Source organism: Thamnophis sirtalis, unplaced genomic scaffold, assembly GCF_051295495.1.
Source record: "Thamnophis sirtalis isolate CommonGarterSnake01/CBP01778 unplaced genomic scaffold, rThaSir2_p1.2 scaffold_4, whole genome shotgun sequence".
Taxonomy (NCBI): Eukaryota; Metazoa; Chordata; class Lepidosauria; order Squamata; family Natricidae; genus Thamnophis; species Thamnophis sirtalis.
This window is the reverse complement of record NW_028261384.1, coordinates 99,479,269-99,500,772: the sequence shown is the minus strand read 5'-3', so window position 1 is coordinate 99,500,772 and position 21,504 is coordinate 99,479,269. Positions and strand designations below refer to the sequence as shown.

The following is a 21,504-nucleotide window of genomic DNA, read 5'->3' as shown; positions in this document are numbered from 1 at the left end:
TCAAAATAACATGCTAGGACTGGATGCAAGTACAGTTTTTCTCTGAGATGGGGCAGACAAGTTTTGGGAGTGTGTTTGAAGAGGGCATCATATTCAAATGCCTATTCATAAAATGCAACCACAATGACTGTAGCTGATCACAAAATGTTAATGGCCAGGGCACAGAAATGCCACAGAATGGTCTCTGGTGGCACCTCCACTTAGATATCTGCTGTTCTGACTTAATTTTTTCTTCACAAACACAGTACTGGTCTTCAATTACCTATCACATGTGTTAAGAGCTGCAGGTGCTGAGTGGAATTCTTATTTAAAAAAATAACAAGAAAAACTAGAGTATATAGAAGCTAGTAATGTGCTTTGGCATATGCCATATATTTATTTAAAATGACAGGCATTTGCTATTTGAAAACAATCAAGCCAAGTGTATGCCCTTAAGAAGATTAATACTGCTCTCTATCCTGGCACATCTGGTTTTTTTTTTGCTGGGACATCTGTTGTCTCTCTTTTTTAGAGTTACATTAAATAACCTTGGGTAGCTCTTTCCAATCAAGACTCTGGGATTTATTGGGTAACTTGTCAGGATCCCTAGTTCTAAACTAGAAATGTTTTGGATTATAATTCCCAACATGCTTCAGGTGAGTTGTTGGTCAACATTTCTGAAGGTCACCAGGTAAGAAGCTGATCTGAGTTATACTGTTGGAATGAAAGTTTATTATATGAGACACCTGAATCTTGGAATGTGACCATATGACTGATGTGTTAGCACCTTCCTTCCTCTTCTTGACATTCAGCCCGTGGGAGAACTTTAGAATTTTCAAAGATGGTCATATTGGCTTCTGAATTCTGGGAAATCCACAAGAAAGCATTGGTGGAAGAAACCCATCCAAGACTCTCCCTGGCACCCTTCAGATTTTCTGGCAAATCAACATCCAGTCTTCTTAGCCAAAGTCCATGAAGCCTAGGAAATTTTTAATATAAAACACCTGGAGGCACTTTGAAGAAAGTGAACCTCTAGCATCTTTATCTTCCTACACATTCTGTTTTCCTGGGTTCTAGGCAGGCAGCAGAGATTCCCTCTGCTGGAAGGTGGCTAAAAAAGTGGCCCTTTTGCCTGCTCAAAATAGTATCTCCTTTGTATCATAAGCACATAATCTTGATTTTTTTAACATGTGTTTTTTATATTGCATGATGCAAGTATACATGAGTTGGCTAGCAGCACCAGTGCAAAGACATTGTAATTTAAAACCACAAATTAGCAGTGACACAGGTATTAAAATGTTCAAAATACAAGTCAATACATCTATGAAACTGACTGGTTAAAACAATACCTCACTTTTTTTTTTGGCCATACCAACTTCTTAGCCAAGGACTTAGCAAAGTAAAAATGCTGATGAAAATTCAATTAAAGCTGGAGTGAGCTTTATCTCAGAAAGATGTTGCAGAACTAAGAAGATCCACATAGAAAGGTCTCTCTTGAACAATTGCCAAAAGTTATTTAGAGTTGGCAGAAGAGAAAGAAATTTCTGATAGAGATTTATAAGGGCACTTGTCAAATGCAATCGGAATAGGAACTGCCCAAATTTAGGTCTCGTGCCTTTGAGTCTTAAGTGTGATTTCCCGAGTGCCCTACTTTCAGATGAGAAAATTATAATCAAATTTGGGCAGTTCTGGTTCTTTCCCCCCCCCCCCATGAAGAGAGTTGTCTGTTGGTAATGGGAGAGAGGGTAGATAGATGAAAAAACATACCTCTTTTCACATGTGTAACTAACTCTCATGCTAATATAATGTAAAAAAAAGCCGCTACCCCAGTGGTGAAATTAATTTTTTTACTCTGGTTCTGTGGGCGTGGCTTGGTGGGCGTGGCAGGGGAAGGATACTGCAAAAATCTCCACTCCCACCCCACTCTGGGGCCAGCCAGAGGTGGTATTTGCCAGTTCTCCAAACTACTCCAAAATTTCCGCTACTGGTTCTCCAGAACTTGCTGAATTTTACCCCTGCATTACCTTAATAATAAAAATAGCTCTGGGTAAATACAGATAGACATTTCCTCACCACTCTGATCAACATTGTCTCAGCCACACACTTAGAATTAAGTAGTAGTTTTTCCTAATTTATATTAACAATGCAGTATGGCCTGAACCAGAGAAATCATACAATAATCTGTAAAATAAGATGTCTGTCATGATAGATCTGAACGAAAAAGTAAGAGGAAGGGAAATATCAGATTTAGCTATTTCCTTTTCCGTTGTGATTTGAATAAAGCCAATAACATTGCTAAGACGAAACCTGCTGTGCCTCTACTTACGGCATTCTGTGAACACAAGGTGTTTAAATTTAAATGATTCTTATGCTATAGCTATAACTTTTCACAAACTAATTTTTGGACATAGTAGATCTATTGTATAAAGACTCCACGGCAAAATTAAACATCTTTTATACCAATGGACACCTTTAGAAGTCTGATGTCACAGATGCTCTCACAAAATGGCTGCCATGGTTGCAGCTACAGCCAGTCACAAAAGACCCAGTCACCAGAAGGCAACCTTTCATCTTCCCTATCCCCTCTTTTAGTCCCCTAGATAGCTCTCTTCCACTTTTGGTGTTGCTGTTTTTTCTGAGCAGGTGGGACTGTTTCAGGGGTGGGTTTCAGCCAGTACACACTGGTATGGGTGTACCAGTTGGTGAAATTTAGCGTGCCTTCCCATACCTAAACTTCCAGAGGCCCCGTACTGGAACGCTCCCTCCCCTGGCCTGCTCCCCCTGCTCGCTCCCACCGCCTGCCCAGTCACCACTCACTCACTTGCCTCGCCTGTCCACACCAGGCTTGCCCCACCCACCCACTTTGCTGGAACGGAGGATTGGGAGAAGACCACGTGGCGCGCATTCCCTTCTCTTCGACAGCTGCCTGGTTTCCAGTGGGGCTGGGGAAGAAATTCATGCGTTTTCCCTCCCTCTGCATGGATTCCCCACCACCATTGGAAACCAGGCGGCTGTCAAAGAGAAGGGAACAGCGCGCTCCACTTGGGCTTGTCCAACAGTCGAAGAAGGAACAGGAAGCGAGGATTTGGCTGTTGGACAAACTCATATGGCGTGCACTCCCTTCTCTTTGACAGCTGCCTCATTTCCAATGGGAAGGGGGGAATCCATGCAGAGGGACGAAAAATGCATGGATATCCTCCCACCCCCAATGGAAACCAGGCGGCTATCAAAGAGAAGGGAGAAAGGACAGGCTGCAGGAAAATCCATCCCCGTTTCCTGCCGATTGTTCTGTTCTTGGGATCATAGCACCAGAAACACATCCCCAAAAGGCTCAATCCAAAGCCTTCAGCCTTGCAATCCTGGGTGGGGCATCTATGCTTCGATTCCAAAGAAAGGGCAGGCTGCAGGAAAATCCACCCCCTTTTCCTGCCGATTGTTCTTTACTGGGATCGCAGCATCAAAAAAGCATCCTCAAAAGGCTAAATCCAAAGCCTTCAGCCTTGCAATCCTGAGAGGGGCGTCTGTGGTCTGTGCTGTTATCCCAAAGAAAGAATGGAGTGTGTGTGTGTGTGTGTGTGTGTGTGTGTGTGTGTGTGTGTGTGTGAGAGAGAGAGAGAGAGAGAGAGAGAGAGAGAGAGAGAGAGAGAGAGAGAGAGAGAGAGAGAGAGAGAGAGAGAGATCCAATCCAACTTCAGAGAGTTATCCAGGACTGGCAGTAATGTTCTCTCCCCTCCTCCCCTCTTCTCTCACACACAAACACACACAGGTCCCTCACTCCCCACCCCTCCCAAGGCAGCCACATCCCTTCACTGACCTGGTTACCTGCTCCATTCTCAACTAGCAATAGCAATAGCAGTTAGACTTATATACCGCTTCATAGGGCTTTCAGCCCTCTCTAAGCGGTTTACAGAGTCAGTATATTGCCCCAAACAACAATCCGGGTCCTCATTTTACCCACCTCGGAAGGATGGAAGGCTGAGTCAACCCTGAGCCGGTGAGATTTGAACAGCCGAACTGCAGAACTGCAGTCAGCTGAAGTGGCCTGCAGTGCTGCATTTAACCACTGCGCCACCTCGGCTATGCAGGGCAAGAAAAGTAGTCTGTGGTACTACTTCCAACTTTGCGAGACTTTTTTTTTGCGACGTTGGAAAGTCTGAATTTCTGGTATTTTTTTTACTATGGTCACACAGACTAATTTTCTTGTCCTGAACACGCAGTGGAGAACAGAGCTGGAAAGCAGGTTAGTGAAGGGATGTGGCTCCCCTAGGGAGGGGGGAGAGTTTGGCATGGGTGTCCTGGTTGAAGGGCCTTCAGGTAAGCCAGTGTGGGACCTTGGGGCAGCTCTGTAGCCCCTGCCTTACTTTGTCCTCCATCCTTACCCCCCACCGCCTTGTTCCGTTCTTTGCAACATACAGCCTCCAACAGTAACAAGAATTGCAGGCAATGCCTGATTTTCAACCAGCCAGCTTCATGGTAGGAGGGAGCTTCCTATCCACTTGAAAGAGAGCCTGGGTTGCATAAAGGGACTTCCCCCACAAGACCCTCTCAAGCGCTGGGCTGCAGGCTCCACCCCAGGGAGGCTCAATTGGGGCCAAACTCTTGGCAACTGATTGAGGTAAGATTGTTCTTGAAGGGGGTGCAAGGCGTGTGGGGTTTCCTGCTGGTTTGCAGCCTCAATCGCTGCAAAAACAGCCATGATTCTTGCCATCTCTTCTCCCCCCCCCGCTTGCAGGCATGGCAGGGTTTCCTGCCCCTCGCCCCTTTATGGATGCAACTTGGGGGTGGCAGGTGGGGCAGGGTGGGGCGTGGGAGAAGCAAGATGCGCATCTTGCTTGACTTCCATCTCCGTCGTGTTTCTTGCAATTGATGGAGCTGGAAGTCAGATAAAATGTGCGTCTCGCTTCTCCCCCTCCCCACCTGCCACCCCCCCAATTTGCACCCCAAAATAGTAAGGCAAAGTGCTTATTTTGGGGTTCAAAAAAATATAAGACAGAGAGTGGGGGGGAGAGAGAGAAAAAGAGAGAAAGTAAGAGAGAAAAAGAGAGAAAGTAAGAGGGAAAGAAAGAAAGTACAAGAGATACACACAAGAAAGGAAGGAAGGAATGGAGGGAGAGAGAGAGAAAAAAGAGAAAGGAAAAAGAAAGAAAGGAAAAAGAAAGAAAAAGAAAGTGGGAGATGAAAGAAAGAAAAAAGGGAGAAAGAGACAGAAGGAAGGAAGGAAGGAGAGAAAGAAAGAAAGAAAGAAAGAAAGAAAGAAAGAAAGAAGAAAGAAAGAAAGAAAAAAAAGAGAAAGAGAATTTATGACCACAATTAAGCCCAAAATGTTGGTTGCTAAGCAAGAGCGTTGTTAAGTGAGTTTCACCACATTTTCCAAGTTGGCCATGCCTACCTGGTCACACGACCGCCAAGCCACTCCCATCCAGTCACATGATCGCCAAGCCACTAACACAAAACAGGCCACACCTACAGAATAAGTTCTAAAAAATTTGAAACCCACCACTGGACTGTTTCCATGCAAAACAGCAGGCTAAAATAACTCACTATTTTCTTTACTAAGAGTAGCCTGAGCAGCAGAAGTCGGTTGCTCCCAGTTCGGGCCGGATCGGGCGAACCGGTAGTAGCAATGGCAGGAGGCTCCGCCCACCCACCCGGACACTTCTGCACATGAGAAGAGCATTCATGTGGGAGCGTGCCCGAATCGGTAGTAGAAAAATTGGCAACCCACCTCTGCTGTGCAGGTGCAGAAAGTATGAAAATGGTTTAAAGCAAATATTCAGAAATTTTTCTTATGTAAACAAAAAGAACAGAAGCATTCTTGAAGTCCAGGGAAGGAAGATAGTGTTAAGAAGAGACTCAGGGTGGCTCCTCTCTGGCTCTGGGACTTAAAAGAGAAGGGAGGAAAAGTACAATCAGATTGTAGGATTCTGTTATTATAGTCTCTCTCTGGAATCAGCTTCCTGATCTGGCCTATCTTGTGAGGCAAACAGCAGGATTATGTGAGGCCCAGAGGTATTTTTGTTGCTAAAAGCTGACATTGATTTACAATAGCCAATTTTCCGATTATTCATGTATTTTAATTAAAATACTATTTTAAAACCATAAAGTCGATAAACTAGAAAAGATTGTGCCCAAAGGTATATTGGTTTCATTGACATCTGATTTCCTGGTTCTGCCCGATGACTGTTGCGGCCTGTAACATGTTTATCCTTGAGGCAAAGTATTCCTTTTCATGCAAGGTAATCGTCCTCATCATAATTAGATAGATAGATAGATAGATAGATAGATAGATAGATAGATAGATAGATAGATAGATAGATATAGAGATAGAGATAGAGATAGAGATAGAGATAGAGATAGAGATAGAGATAGAGATAGAGATAGAGATAGAGATAGAGATAGAGATAGAGATAGATAGATAGATAAAGGTAAAGGTTTCCCTCACACATATGTGTTCCTGACTCTAGGGGGCGGAACTCATTTCCTTCAAACCCCAAGAGTCAGCGCTGTCTGAAGATATATCCATGGTCCTGTGGCCGGCATGACTAAATGCTGAAGGTGCACGGGACGCTGTTACTTTCCCACCAAAGGTGATCTCTATTTTTCTACTTGCATTTTTACATGCTTTTGAACTGCTAGGTTGGCAAAAGCTGGGACAAGTAACAAGAGCTCACTCCATTACACGGCACTAGGGATTTGAATTGTCAAACTGCCGACCTTTCTGATTGACAAGCTCAGTGTCCACTGAGACACCACTGCCGTTAATTTATATATATATATATATGTATGTATGTATGTATGTATGTATGTATGTATGTATGTATGTGTGTGTATATATATATATATATATATATATATATATATATATATATATATATATATATATATATATATATATATATATATATATATATATATATATATATATATATATATATATATATATATATATATATATATATATATATATATATATATATATATATATATATATATAAATACTTTCCCTTAAAAAAAAAGTCTGTGGATCTGGCATTTGATTTGAGTCTATAAACTTTTATTAAGCTAATTCACGTTGTCTTGTATCCTGTTTTCTTCCCATATTGAATTTGCAGATTATCCTGGTTCTGATGGTATACCCTTTATTAATTTAATATTTTATAGTCCCCTTTCTGACCCTAATGTTCCATTAAAATTAATAATGAACCTTTTAACTAAGATCCATTGCTGATGATCTCTGCTCACATCTTCTGCATCGAAATCTACTACAAACTCTTGCTTGGTGATGTGGCGATGTTGATGCCTTTACATTTCTTCATCAATTCTTCTACATATGCTTGTGCTAATACACCTGAAAGATCATTACTTTAACAATAATTGTTATAATTAGCATCATCTTGTCTCTTTTTTCTCATCCTTTGCACAGGTTGCATATGAATGGTAAACAGAGAGCATTAACCAATGATAATTTTAGTTAGGACAAAAAGGCTCTCCAAAATATAGGTCACTGTATAATATTTGTGAGCTTTAATCAGTGCCTGCCTTCTGTCTGCAGTTTAAAAAGACCACACTGCACGCTCCACCCGTAGCTGCTGTCAAGCTAAGTCCTCCTTTCTCTTATTTAGCCAAGATTGCTACTGATCTGACCCTCAGCTCTTAGTAATCCTTTTCAAAATTATTCTCATCAAGGCTGGATTTAGCTGGTGATTTCCAGGTTGCCTCAGATCCTCCCAGCATAGGTACTTTTCCTTTAAATGCATATGTACATTTCCAAAACTCTGTTGCTTCTTCTGGAACATTATTTTATTTCTTAGTTCTTGGCTCAGATGCATGTAAAATACAGGGATAATGTAACCTTGGGCATTGCATTTTTGGACATTTGGCAGACTCTGAGCTCTCCAATGGGCATATTAAGGACCCAGGAAAGTCAGATTATCTTCCTCCTGTTATCTGTTATAGTTTGAAAAACATGTGATTACAGTATGGTTGGCAAACGAACATACAATTCTTTAGGCAGATATTGACATTTTAGCTGCTATTGTTGAGTTGTGCTATCAATGGTCGAGTGGCATCTTCCTGGGGAGTATGTTTTAAATTGTCTTTCTAAACAACTAAATATGTTTTCACTATTTATAACTAGAAGCTTTTCTTAAGAGCTGCTGTTTTTAGCTGAAAGGCAGGGTATAAATTCAATAAATAATCAGGGCTCACGAAGGACCATCTTTGCTTCCCTTGTTGAAACTGGTGGGGGAGCTACCCTGTTGGGTAAATGGAGCTGCTGATCCACTCTCATTTTCTGACAATGCATTTAGGGCTCAGTCAAGAAGGTTCAGAGATGATTTGTAGGAAGATTTAAATATCAGAGGTTGCGGTGATGTTTCCCAGCCTGATTACCTCCCCCCCCTCATCTGAGAAGAGGGAGATAGTTTGTCTACTAATACCATCTGTCCCAATGTTTCTGACCTGATAAAAAGAGTAATGGCTTTGCTTACACTCATCCGTTCGACACCGTTTTTGCCAGGACTGTGAGTATCTACTATCTGCAAAAGGGTATTTGCAAGATATTTGTGATATCTTTGTATTTCTAGCAGGCAAGACCGGAAGGACAAAATTGTGGATAGGCCCAAGCACACCAAGGAAAGTGATAGGGTGCAGGGGTAGGTTTCAATTTTTTTTTACTAATGGTTCTGTGGATGTGGCTTGGTTGGGGGGCATGTGACTGAGTGGGCATGGCCAACTTGACATCACTCATGCACACTCAGTCACATGACCCCCCCCCAGTCACGCCCATCGAAATGGTAACGAAAATTTTTGGGACGCTGACAGAGGGAAGGAGGGAAGAGAGGGGACCCCCCCCAAAAAAAAATAGACCACCAGAGGATTTAAGGTGTGGAAAAGTCATAAGTTGAGTCCCCTTCGGGGAAAAGGGCAGCATATAAATGTAATAATAAATCCAATAAGTTTCCTGGAAGGAATTGAATCATTCAACTTTGCAGCCCGGAGGCCACGCCTGTGTTTATAAATCCGGTGGACGAGTGGAGGGGGAGACAACGGGAAGGAAAGGGTGGGAGATCGGAAAAAATGCAGGCGAGGTGCTGGACTGTGCAAGCAGGGTGGGAGGGAGGGAGGAAAATTTGCCCGATCCTGGCTTGGGACAAGGGAGGAGGAACTGGCTGCAACCCACTAAAACACCCTCAGGTGCAGCAGGGGCCATGAAAAATTGCAGAGCCCAGATTGCACATGCGCATGTGCCCTACAGTCACACGTGTCAGCCCCACCCCACCCCAGATTCCTCCTATTGTGGCTTAGGTGCAATATTGGATGGTATTCCTAAAATATCTGGACCAAGTAACAGCACGACAAAGCAACCCAAGCGACTCCATGCATCTCTCTCTGTAAAGTTGCTCGTGTGTGTCCATTATATTCACACATACGATGGAACATGCATGCATACAAAATCCCCATAAAAACCCCTAGGCATGCAAACCATAGTGAAAAAAAAGATCAGCTTTGGGGTTGGGGATGGAGAGGTCTTCAGCCAATCCCTCTCCTCTCTGCACCCTTCCCCTCCCCAGCCAGATCTGTTTTGCTGTAGTTTGCAAGTGGAGAGGTTTTCCAACTGGGTGCTGCCTGCCCCTTTGCCCCATCTGTCCCTTTGACCTGCCAGACCAAGAAAGCGGCTGCTTTTGATTTCTGCTGCCAAGAGGGAGCTTCTGCTGGTCCCTTTACAGGCACTGCAGAGGTCCACAACTTTCTGTCGGCTTTTCCCTCAATGGCAACGAATCTGGAGCTCTGAGGGTGCTGCCGCGGCTGCCTACTTTGCGGAAGGCAAAGCAGCTGATTTCTGTGAGGACTCAATGGCGACTGCTTCCAGCCCTAGCAGGGAAAAACCATCTGGTCCCAGCCAGGACAAAATGGCAGCAAAGGCAATGAGGCCTGGAAGAACCAATGCTCCGAGCCAGCTGTGGCTCTCAATGACATGGGGGTTGCCCCCGCTGGCATCTCTCAAGCCTGGAGGGGGGCTGCTTAGAGTGAGTGAGGGAAGCATATCCTTGCCACTGGCAATGGCCTCAGGAGCGCCCTTTGCTGTATTGCTTTGCTGCCACTGCTGGGATTTTTCCTCAGGGCGATACCAGGGTGGCTTGGAAAAGCTGCTCCCTGCAGAAGCTGAGGGGACAGGAGTCAGGACTTGACGTGCCCTTCCTGGCCGCCCGCCCAGTAGCCTCCCCATCTCTTCCCTCTGTAACTGAAGAGAGAGAGAACCCGGCTTGGCCGAGGTGCCTCTCCCCGAGCCAGAAGAAGCAGTTAAGGGCAGAGACCACGACACTCCCCAGTGTGAGTGAAAAAATAAAGGACCTTTTCTCAGGCGGTGTGGGGTGGAATTTAAAGCTAACCCGGAAGGGGTGGTGGCCTGGTTCAGGGGCGTGGCTAGCTTGCCGATCCTACCGGTTTGGAGAGCCAGGCCTGATTTTTACTACTGGTTCACCCGAACCAGTCCGAACCAGTATGAACCCACCTCTGGTAGGGTAGCGTGTTTGCTCTATCCTGCAAATTTGCCCAATTATTTTCTTTCCTTTTCCAATTACTATTTATTCCATTGTTTGGGAAGTGAGTGTATGCTCATTCAGAACCAGTCATAATTTAAAAGACATTCTACAGCTTACCATATTAGATTTCATTGTGGCCCTTACCTGGCCTTGATGATGATGATGATGTGTTGTATTGAAATTAGATGAAGAAAGGATCTAGGGTAACTTTGAATCTTTCAACTACCTTGTTGTAAATTTTATTTTGTTTTGCTTAAAGAAAGTAAATAAAAATGCTAAGTACAATATGAATGTGTATCTGTGTGTGTGTGTGTGTGTGTGTGTTTGTTGTGTTTTTTTAATCATATACACTTGTAAGTTATGGCTCTCCAGTCTCTTAAACAGTTAGACATCCATGAAGTAAATAATAATGATAGTTATAGTAAATAATGATAAGCGTTATGACATTATCATGTAAATGCTGCAAGTTATGACTTTGCAACAGATATTGGGAACATTATATTATAATTGTGTCATTTATGCTATGCTAATATATGAAACCATATGTTATTTTGACATCATACCTCCTGTTTAGGATAATTTTTCCCAGGCCTCAATTTTTCTAGCCCTCTTACAATGATCACAATCATTTTAGAAAAAGATATGAAGATGAGAATTTAAGGTTGAGTGTTTCCTTTGACTTAATTCTAAGATTCAGTATATTCTTTAGTTTCTTTGCTCGTAACAAACATATCTGGTACCTAGGCTAGATCTGGAGAAATCTGTCTGAAAAAATATTCTATGAAAATTATATGTTTATTTTTTAATTTAAAGCAAAAGATACCAAAAATCTGTTTGGATTTCTGTCTGAAAAAATATTCTAAGAAAATTATACGATTTTTTTTTTATTTACAGCAAAAAAAATACCCCAAAACTGTTTGGATTTTACTGGCATTGTTACTTGGAATCTGATCTTTTCTACATGTATTTTAAAAATGAAAATGTCTTCAACCATTTTAGCCCCTATCCTGCATTCTGTAATTATGGAATTCACTGGCCTCTGATGTGATAGATATCAACTTAGACGTTTAAAAGGTGGTGTGGAGGGGGGGGAGGGAGCTTCCATTTTTAAATGTTTAATAAAAGCTAAATTGAGATCAAAATCTAATTGCTAGTTAAAGTCTTATTCAAAAGGAAATCTAAACTGAATACAAAACCTTGTTTAGTTGAGAGCAACTCATGTAATTAAAATGCAAAAAACCCAAAGCAGCTTACAGTATTTGAAATAAAATACCTGTTTTCATTTTTTTAAAAAGGTTTTCCCTAATAGGTAAGTAAACTATACAGTTCATTGTTACAGCTACTGTGGTGACTTTCGGAAAACGTTTGAGAAACACAGTTGAAACTTTTTCTGTGTAATCCAGTAGATCCTTTACTCGATCCTACAAATAACAAATAAGCTAGCTGTTTTTGTCATGTTCTGATTATGGAATTTTGCCTGATCTATAGAGACTGAGAACATTATAAGACAGACTTTTGAACTAATGACAAGAATTCTTGAATTTATTTAAGAATTTTGAACAGTATATATTATTCATGTGTAGTCTTCAGCACTGTTCTCCATGCATATATTACTGAAATCTGCAGATACTGCTCTGAAAGGAAATATGATACACCTTATATAATATTTCTGGTTTCCTGAACCTGCTTCTATGAAAGAGTAATACTGAAGAATTTAAATGTCAGTTTAGCAGTCTTTTGTATTTTTGTATTTTTCCGTGATATAACAGGGAACTTATTCTTCAAAGGGATTTAAATATTATAGTAACAATTTACTCTGCTAAGGTTGAATTTTATTTCTTAATATTTAAGTAATTTTTAAAACTACTTTATTTGGATGTCATCTAAGGTATCTACTGATGCTAGTTTTTATCAAAATAACATTTTAAAAAGCCTCCCTGAATTTCTTTGACCAAGACATTTTTAAGATTATTATCCTCCTTATTTTTCATATATAATTCAAGCTGGTGAACATGGCAATATTCCTTTCTCCTACTTTCCCACACAATGAACTTATGAGATAAATGGGGTGCAAGAGAGTGACTGGCTCAAAGTCAACCAGCCAGTTTTATATGCCTAAGGCAGAATTAGAAATCACAATCTTCTGGTTTCTAAGCCAGCAACATAAGTATATCAAACTGAGTCTCAATTTTGAAAATATATAATACTTTGTGAATGTTCTTGAAGAAAGAGGGAAGTATGGGGTGGTAATAGAGTCTCATGATATGGTCTTTGGATGATTAAACTATAGAGCATTTTCTTTTACAAAATTCTTCAGTTCTATGTTTCACATAGCCACTTTTCAACAGTTTTTAAATTGGGAATGTATGAAATTGGTCTCTTTACAATTATCTGATGTATATTTCCTCTCTTGTCTGATGGTTTATCTATGTATGAAAAGTTGTTTTTCTGTCTTGAACATTCTTTCTCTTGGGGAGTATAGCAATACATTAATTCCATATGCAAATGCAGCAGTTGGCTTTTATTGCTTTGCAAGGAATATATATATGTTCACACGTGGAGGCTGGCCATATATTTTTTGTTTTAACCATTTTTATTAGTTTTATAATAAAGCATAGAAAGAAAATACAAAAGTAAATAGTAGGGAACTTAGGCAAAGGAAAAATGGGGGAAAGCAAAGGGAAAAAAGAAAAAAAGGCATTGACTTCTGACTCTCCTTAGTGCAGAAGTCATTAACATCAAACCTCAACTTTTTACTTTTACATAATAGTATAAACTAGCCATTTCTATAACAACAGATCTATTTAATCGGTAAAACTGATTCAAAGTTTCAAAAATCAAAGTTTCATTTTTTTCCATGTCAAGCAAAGTTTAGAAGGGGTCTCCAAGTAGAAATAAGCTGGCCATTAATTTTTAAATGTGACACAACTATATTTTTATTTTTAAACTTTGCTTTACCAGATATAAAAAGGGGATATCAAAAATATACTCGGTTGCCAAGGTTCCCCCCCCCTCATTCTTAAGCCCCTGGGTTAGCTTTGAAACTTGACATCCTTGTGCTTTGCTTTATGACCCAGGTTGTTGACAGTTTGATTTTCACACTGCCCCTGCCAGAATGGTTTTGGGGAATTATGAGAAAGTAAAATGACACTCTCTAATGTTACACTGCAACTGAAGTCAATTCAATCTAAGCACCCAGAAACACAGGCCTTCTTCCCCATGTTTATATAACTTGGTTAGGGCTCCATCAAATTGGAGCTTTGCTTTCCTAAGCTCAATTGGATAAAACACAGGGCTCAGACATCTGTTCCCTTTACAGAAGTATAATAAACGCTTTGGAAATTAAACCTCTCACATTGCTATCAAAAATGCACTACTTGCTAATCCTGTTTCCTGTAAAGGGACCATGCTATTTTAGAATTTTTGGAACACATAGACTATCACTGGGGGAAAAAAGTGGCAATTATATTTTTAAAATTGCATTAGCTTGATCAACCAAAGATGTAAGAAAGTGCTGCATGAAATCACTCCCTCTTTCTTCTTTTTGGGGTGCTTGGCAATCCACATATATTTACAATAGTTACAATCATGTGATTGCTATTTACAATCTTCCCAGTCAGCTTCTGACAAGCAAAGTCAATGGGGAAAGTCAGATTTGCTTGAAGACTGCAAATTCACCTAACAACTGCTGTGATTCACTAAACAACAATAGCAAAATTGGACACAACTAATTTAACCATCACCTTGTTTAGCAATAGAAATTCAGTCCAATAGAAAGACGTGGACGTAAGTAGAGGACAGCCTGTGTTTGCTTTCCATGTGGGGGTGTGCTGTATCAGAAAGCCACTAGAGGGCGTATGTTCTCCTTTTATTACTTAGTTCCCTTCCAAATGAAAGTTCTTACAATCAAGTAATTACAAATTAGACACCAACTTGCCATTGTGGAATATAAATTAAGTGACAGGTATGTATTGATGAAGCAAACAAGTTTAGAAATACATGTGATAGTGAAATGATCAGCTATGAAGTTGAGTTCCAAAATATTTATCTTAGTCAATGCTAGTCCATGAACCTCTTGTGAGACTCCTCTATCACATGGAGACTGCAGGGAATTAGCATAGCAAAATGTTTCTGCACATCTTCAGAATATCTTTTTCTCACAGTTGAAGAGTGTTAACTCGACTCTAAATGCTAAAACAGAGAAAAGGAATCTAGTAAAGCACTTTTTGGAAGGTCTGATTCTAAACACATTTACTTTAAAAACATCGTGTTTCTAGTAATAGCTATTTTTTTCCAAGAAGGGCAGCAAATGCTGTTTGTGCCATTTTGCATTTTCATAGCCATTTAGATTGGCTAAAAACTCTTCATATACAAGGTACCCTCAGTGCAGTTTTAAGACTGTTTGAGATACAGCAAATATTTGGCTCATAGGTCTGTATTGTTAAAAGCCCTGGTATGGTAGAGCCGTTTTAGTCTAATCCTGTGGCAGGATGCACTGATATTAAGACACGTGGGTTATTTTTTAAAAGATTGTTTAGTAAGTTTAAGAAAAAAAAGAGAGAACACTGAGAATGGTGTTTGTATAAACATTCTTGGCTGCTGCAAGGAAATGAGTGGACAGCTGTCTTCAATTCACCCCCCCCCCCAAGTTCCCAAGTTGCTACATCAGATTTAGGATTAAGGAAAAGGTAGCCCTTGCAGGCTCAAAATCTGCCTTTCTCATTCAGAAGCACAAATAAAAGGTTATGCTACTCCCATATGTTCCTTACCCCATACTCTGTGAATGCTTCCCCCCCCCCACTGCTTTCTAACTCAGAAACAGAAATATAGAGAACTCATATGTCCGTGAATATAAATAAATGAAGTATTTAACAATATCTTTATGCGCTTATGCTGTAACAACTTTGTTTCAACCTCTGTATTTTGTTTTATCTCAAACAGCCAATTTTGACTTCCACAGAAAACTTAAAAAAATATTAAGATTGCTAATGTTTTGATGCTAAGGGGCCCATAAGACCCACTTCATCTAATTTCCAATACAATTCATCCATCAAGACAAACTGTCTACATCCCATAGCCAGTCTTGAAATAAAATTAAGATGGGTATATTAATTTATTTACAAGAATTATTGGCCGCCCATCTTACTACAAGATAACTCTGGGTGACTTACAAACAAAAAAATATATATCCGTATCTATTTATCTGTGTGTCTCTGTGTACTTACACACACACACACACACACACACACACACACACACACACACACACACAAACACACACGTCAATAGAAGCCAAATGCTATGATCCAGTTAAAGAAGAGGAGGGCAGGAGTAGGATGGGAGTTTAGAAGATTTAGAAGATAATTCATATTGTTCCAAAGAACCAGGAGTTGAGATACTGAGACTGGTCAGAATGATCAGCTCAACATGATGGAATCAAAAAGGATTTTAAAAAAGGTGAGGTTTACTGTTTTCTCTTCTAGGCTTTATAGAGCAGATTTCCGTTCAATCCTTTGTCCTCTATGACTTGAGGTTTTGGGTCACATGCTATGCTCTCATAACAGTTGAGCAAGACGGCACCAAAACTGGAAAGCGGACAACTATGGAATAAAACTCAGAAAGGAATTAATCACTCCTATTTGCATAATGTCTTTTAAATTGCTTACATCAGATTCAATACAAAGAACTTTTCATATCAAACCATTCTTCCCTAACACTCTTCTGCAGATGCTTTGCATTATACATCATCCCCACACCTGGAGGGCAGCTGGGGAATGTGGGCTAAGTGGCCGAAAGTATGCTTCTGTGGAAGCTTGATATATTCTGAAGATTGTTTGAAATAGAATATAAAGTATTCTCTACATCTGCCTTCATTTGAAGATTAGTGTTTTCATTGGGAAAAGCACCCAAGCCAAATATTCTCCCTGTCTCTCTGTTCTTATGTTTGCTGTCACATGTCATTCTCTATTTGTACAATCTCCCCCCCCCCTTTTTTTTTTCCTGGGACTGACCAGCTCTGGCTGCAACTCTACACTGTGTCCTGTGATCTCATCCTTCGGATGAAACTCATCCAGTCTATAGAGCACATGCCGGCTCATCCCTCTGCTTGTACCAGGCTACATCTGCCCCGCCTGAAAGTGTCATTATCCCTGTGCCTGGCTGTGACAGCTTGCTATCATTCTCCCTCCACACACACCCTCCACACACACACACACACACACACACACACACACACACACACACACACACACACACACACACACACACACACACTCTGTCTCTCTCTGTCTCCACCCAGCAATGCTAACCCCCTGCCCCCAGCTGCCCCTGTTCTGTTCCTCTGCAGTCTGCCTTAGAGCCAGGCTGCATTCATAGGATTGCTTTAAGACTCAGTTTGAGAAACTCTTTTAACACAGGCGAGGTTCAGCTTTTGTATTGAGAAGATTCTCAAGTATTTATGATCTAACAGTATTACCTCAGGTTTCACATGCAGGTGCGGCTTTAAAAAAACACACCAAAGACTTAAAAGACACGTACATTACGTAACTGTGTGAAATTCTCCATTTATTTTCCCTTGTCAGGTATCTTTGCAATTAGTACCGCCCACCAGAGACGGCATCATTGGGCAGCATTCCTCGACAATGCTGTCTCAAAATCCTCGGAAATCTCGAGGCTTATAATTCTGCCTAGTTTGTTCAATAGCTGGAGAAGCTTTTTCCAGCCTGGGCCGTCTTAGGTCCAATTCCCATAGGGAGGAAAGGCGCTCTAGTGGATGGGGGTTACAGTACTATAACGCATCGGAAGGCCCCGGACAGTTAACCTGGACGATGGAGGGTGTCACTGCCTAGGCGCCTGCTAACTTGCTTCTCCCCTCAATGATTTCCCAACTCAGGATCGTCCCTTCTCCTCAGGATCTCCCTTCCCCTCTTCATCCGCTCTACCTTTCTTTTTTCTCCCAGCCTTTCCTGTCTAATGCTGGCGCCCGGGCCATGCTCTGCTGCCGGATCTGGGGCAGCCCGCTTGCTCATGTGCGCTCCCACAGCTCCTCCTCTCGCTCTCTGTGAGCGGCTTAGTGGGCGGCCAGGCCTTCTCTTCCCTCCTCTCTTCGCCTTCCCCTCGACACCGCCGCCCGCCTTGGAAGAGGCGGAGCTGCCCGTACAGCCTGGCCCAACCGAGCGGAGCTCCGCCGAGCCTGGCTGTGGCTTCTACTGCCCCCACGGCCGGCCCGCGTTCCGTCCCGCCAACTCTCGCTTCCTTCTCGGCCAACTTGGCCGCTTGTCCGCCCCGTCGGGGCCAGTGCCGCGCCCGATGAATGGAGTCGCCTTTTGTCTGGTTGGGATCCCACCGCCAAAGAGCCCCGAGGACAGCCGGAGCCGGGATGGGGAAAGCGGCCCGCGGGTGCGTTGGTTTCGGAGCGCAAGTGGGGTGGGGGAGTAAATGGGCTTGGGGGAGGCGAATAGTTCATTAAACTGCTGGACGTGGGGAAAAAAGCTACAGGGAAACCGGGAGACTGATTAAGGATAGGCAAACGGGGCGGTGGGGGGTGGGCGGCGAAGAAAGTTGGGCGCAATGAACTCGGGCTTTAGAGTAGAAGGGGATACTGGCCGAATGGCGGGAGAGCACATTCGTTGGTTGCAGGGAATTCCTCTGCTCAGTCTGTGCCAGGAAAGCTACGGCGCTCCTAGTGCTGAGAGAGATGGTGCCCAAGAATCTTAGAATAAGAAGGGGGAGGATTGCCTGTTAGGTTTAAGAATGGCAGATGGGAAGTTGAGTGAAGATGCTACTTACAACGTGGAAGGTCAAATTGGATGAGAGGGTTGACCGAAGACGGAAACTTGAATCAATTGCTCAAGGCAGATAAATGTGTTTTTGAGATGGTACAAACTAGTGATGCCACTGGGAAGCTTGCTTGTAATGGTGGAATTATAGAAAGGTCCTAGGATTCTTTGAATCTGGAATGGACGCTCTGAGGAGATGATGGGGACAAATTGTGGGGGCAAACTTGCTCTGGGGAATATTGCAACAGAATGCAATAAATGCAATGGTATGATATTTTTATATGGTGTTACATTTATAATATAGGAGCAAAGTGAGCAAACTTGACCAAGTGAGCAAACTTCATTAGGATCACTTCCTCACTAGTATTGAAGAGCACCTTCATAGTTTTCTTCACCCACTCGTCACTGAAGTGAAATAACTGATGTGAAGTAACGTTTATCCACATCTCCTCTTTCTTGGCATAAGGATAGTTGAACTCTTGAAAGTCCTGTAAATTGCTAGTACACAAGTGACTTAAGCTTGAGTAATCTAATGAATATTGTCCTACTGATGGACTGAAGTTGATTCAGCAGTCATATCGAGATGCTCCAAGTATACAATATTATCTGCCTTATTTGGAATGAAACGTACTGTAAATCTATGTGATGTAAGCATTATGATGAGAATGAACGGTAAGCTGAAGTACTTGGTATCCATATTTTTTTGGTACTAGTTGTGGAAGATTTCTGACCTTGATGCTATGTTCTTGTTTTGGAGACAATTCTGGTATCACCATAACCTGAAATTCTGTAACTGGCATTGAACAGGAGCTGTTTGAAGCTGTAAAATAATCATCTCATGTTGGTCACAGATCCTAAGGAGAAAATACAGCAGAGCAGTTGATTTAGAACAATCTTGCAGTTCCAATGTTTCCACAATTCCCAGCCATATTTCATTGCTATAGGAAGTGGAAAAAAGCTTCTTTCAATTTCGCTCTCATCTTTCCCCATTCATTTAGCCTTCATAGATGCTGGAGATTTTGCTGCCATCTTGGTATATGGTATAGGATGGCTGAGCCAAGGAAATATTCTTCTATTCTATTCTTGATTTCCTAAGCAAAAACTGCTTCAGGATCCTGACTGTGGAAAAGGATTCTGAGGTTAAGACTTGATGCAGATATGGTAGGCTCACATTCAAACCCACAAATTATTTTCCAGTACCGTATGCATGTCCTTGCTTGGTGGTCTGATTCATACTCAGAATTAAGCATATTTTTTGCATGAGATGGAGAAGAAAAATGTAGCAGGAAAAAAATAGATTCTGTGAAACATATGCATGGTATCAGAATGCATATAAAACATAAATAATATGTGCATGCTGCAGCAACAAAACAAAAACATTAAAGCTAAGAGAAGCCCAAACTCATGTGATTTAATGAGATTTCAGCCAAATTTGATTTTTTAGATTTTGAACATTAGTAAATATCTTTTATGAGTGCTGTGTGAACAACTCTTCTAACAAAATATGACTTGTTTTAACTTTTCAGAAGTAAGGCACTGAAGTTCTTTCCTGACCCATTGAAATGTAAAACTTCAGTGCAACTTGAATGTTAATTTTCTCCAAACCAGTTAATCCTATTGAACAAGTTATTTGGGAATCTTTTTAGCCTGTATAGCAGAATAAACACAAAGCTTAATCATCACCTTTGCTGCTGAAAAAAACCACTCTCCTTGCGTTTGAAAAGGCAGTGTCCTTTTACCCTAAGATTGTCTATTTGCTTGTTTGCTGAGATGGGGTTGAATGCCTGCTTCTCTCTTGCTTGTATATTGCTGGCTGACCCCTCTTCCCTCCCACTCTATCTTGTTGGAGTCAAAAGCTCTCGAACTGAACTTTCTTGAAAATATACCCTAATGGAATATGTATTTATAGCTTAATTTAGACTATAAATTAATAATGACACTTACTTTGGTCAAGCTTTTGGATCATATAGGGTAGCATGGGTTCTTCTTCATATATTGTATATGGAATTGATTTATGTGTTGACCCTGAAGATCTACGCCTTGACTTCTCCAGGGTTTAGAACAGTGTTTCTCAACCTTGGCAACTTGAAGATGTCTGGACTTCAACTCCCAGAATCCCCCAGCCAGCGAATGCTGGCTGGGGAATTCTGGGAGTTCAAGTCCGGACATCTTCAAGTTGCCAAGGTTGAGAAACACTGGTTTAGAAGATCAGGGCCTTCGGTCCAGATAGGCCTTCTTTATTTTTTTTAGAAAAAAGTTTATTCCAGGATTTACCTGTCCACTTTAGTATTTTACACTGAATGTGCTTTCTTCATACTCAACTTCCCAATTAGAAAATCGCCCATGCCTTTTTTTCTTTGTCTTTTCTTCTGTTTGAAACTCTTTGTCAGCTTGGTCTCCCTCACAGGCTCCAGGCTCCTCTGCTTATCAGCTTTGCAGCGTACAGAAGTTCCTGCCTGCTTGTCCCAAGCTATCCGGTTCAGCTTGCATTTTGGAAAAAAAAAAAAAAAGCTGGATAGCTGTGGCTTAAAATAATGTGATGGAACCTTTCATCTGGGCTGTTCTTTCCAGTTGAATTTAATTCCAGTTTATAAGCACTATTTCTAAATTTCAAATGTTTGCCACTCAAGCATGATTCTAATACCTGAGCTGTGCTGGCTGGATAGATGCAAAAGTAACTAAATGAAGCATTTACTTATACCGTCCTATACATCAGTTCTTAAATATTCATATATTGCTCTGAAAGAGTTTGCCTAAGGGGAGCAAGCCTTGTAGGTCTTTAAGCTTAAAAGCCTTAAATGGATGAAACAAATGTAATGTGGACTGACTTTTTCTTTATCAGTCTGCTTGTCTGCTAAGATTGCTGTCTGCTGTCTTTCTCCTGATATGCTCATTAGATGAATTGTGGTAGGTGGTGGCTTGCAAGAAATTTTTCTGGTGGTAGTAGTTTGCATGCCTTCACCAGTGAGGCCGATAGTTTGAACCCCTGGCCAAAATATGTTTCCTGAAGAATGTTAACTAAATATAAGAATAATGGAGCCAGCAAGTGGAGAAGAATAGGGTGCAATCCATTTGATCTCCATGTAGTGTTGGAAGGTTAGCTTACCACCAAATGTGGTGTTTGCCACAATTATTAGGGCTTAGTCCACATATGGTAGCTCTATGATGTTTGCTTATTATACATATTTCAGTTCAAGCCTCGG

At 41.4% G+C, this 21,504-nt stretch overlaps 1 protein-coding gene across 2 annotated transcripts in view; it reads left to right on the top strand.

Moving 5' to 3' along the window:
• The window catches only part of ARHGAP23 (Rho GTPase activating protein 23), a 218,195-nt gene that overhangs the window by 8,896 nt on the left and 187,795 nt on the right, over positions 1-21,504 (top strand). Inside the window, exon 1 of one of the 2 annotated variants that reach the window (XM_087713558.1) lies at positions 17,683-17,921. The exons of the other annotated variant lie outside the window; for it this stretch is intronic. Within the exon in view, the coding sequence (XP_087569684.1) occupies positions 17,832-17,921 (90 nt within the window). The 5' untranslated portion in view covers positions 17,683-17,831. Of the gene's footprint in view, positions 1-17,682; positions 17,922-21,504 lie in introns of those variants that run through there. 2 annotated transcript variants of the gene reach the window in all.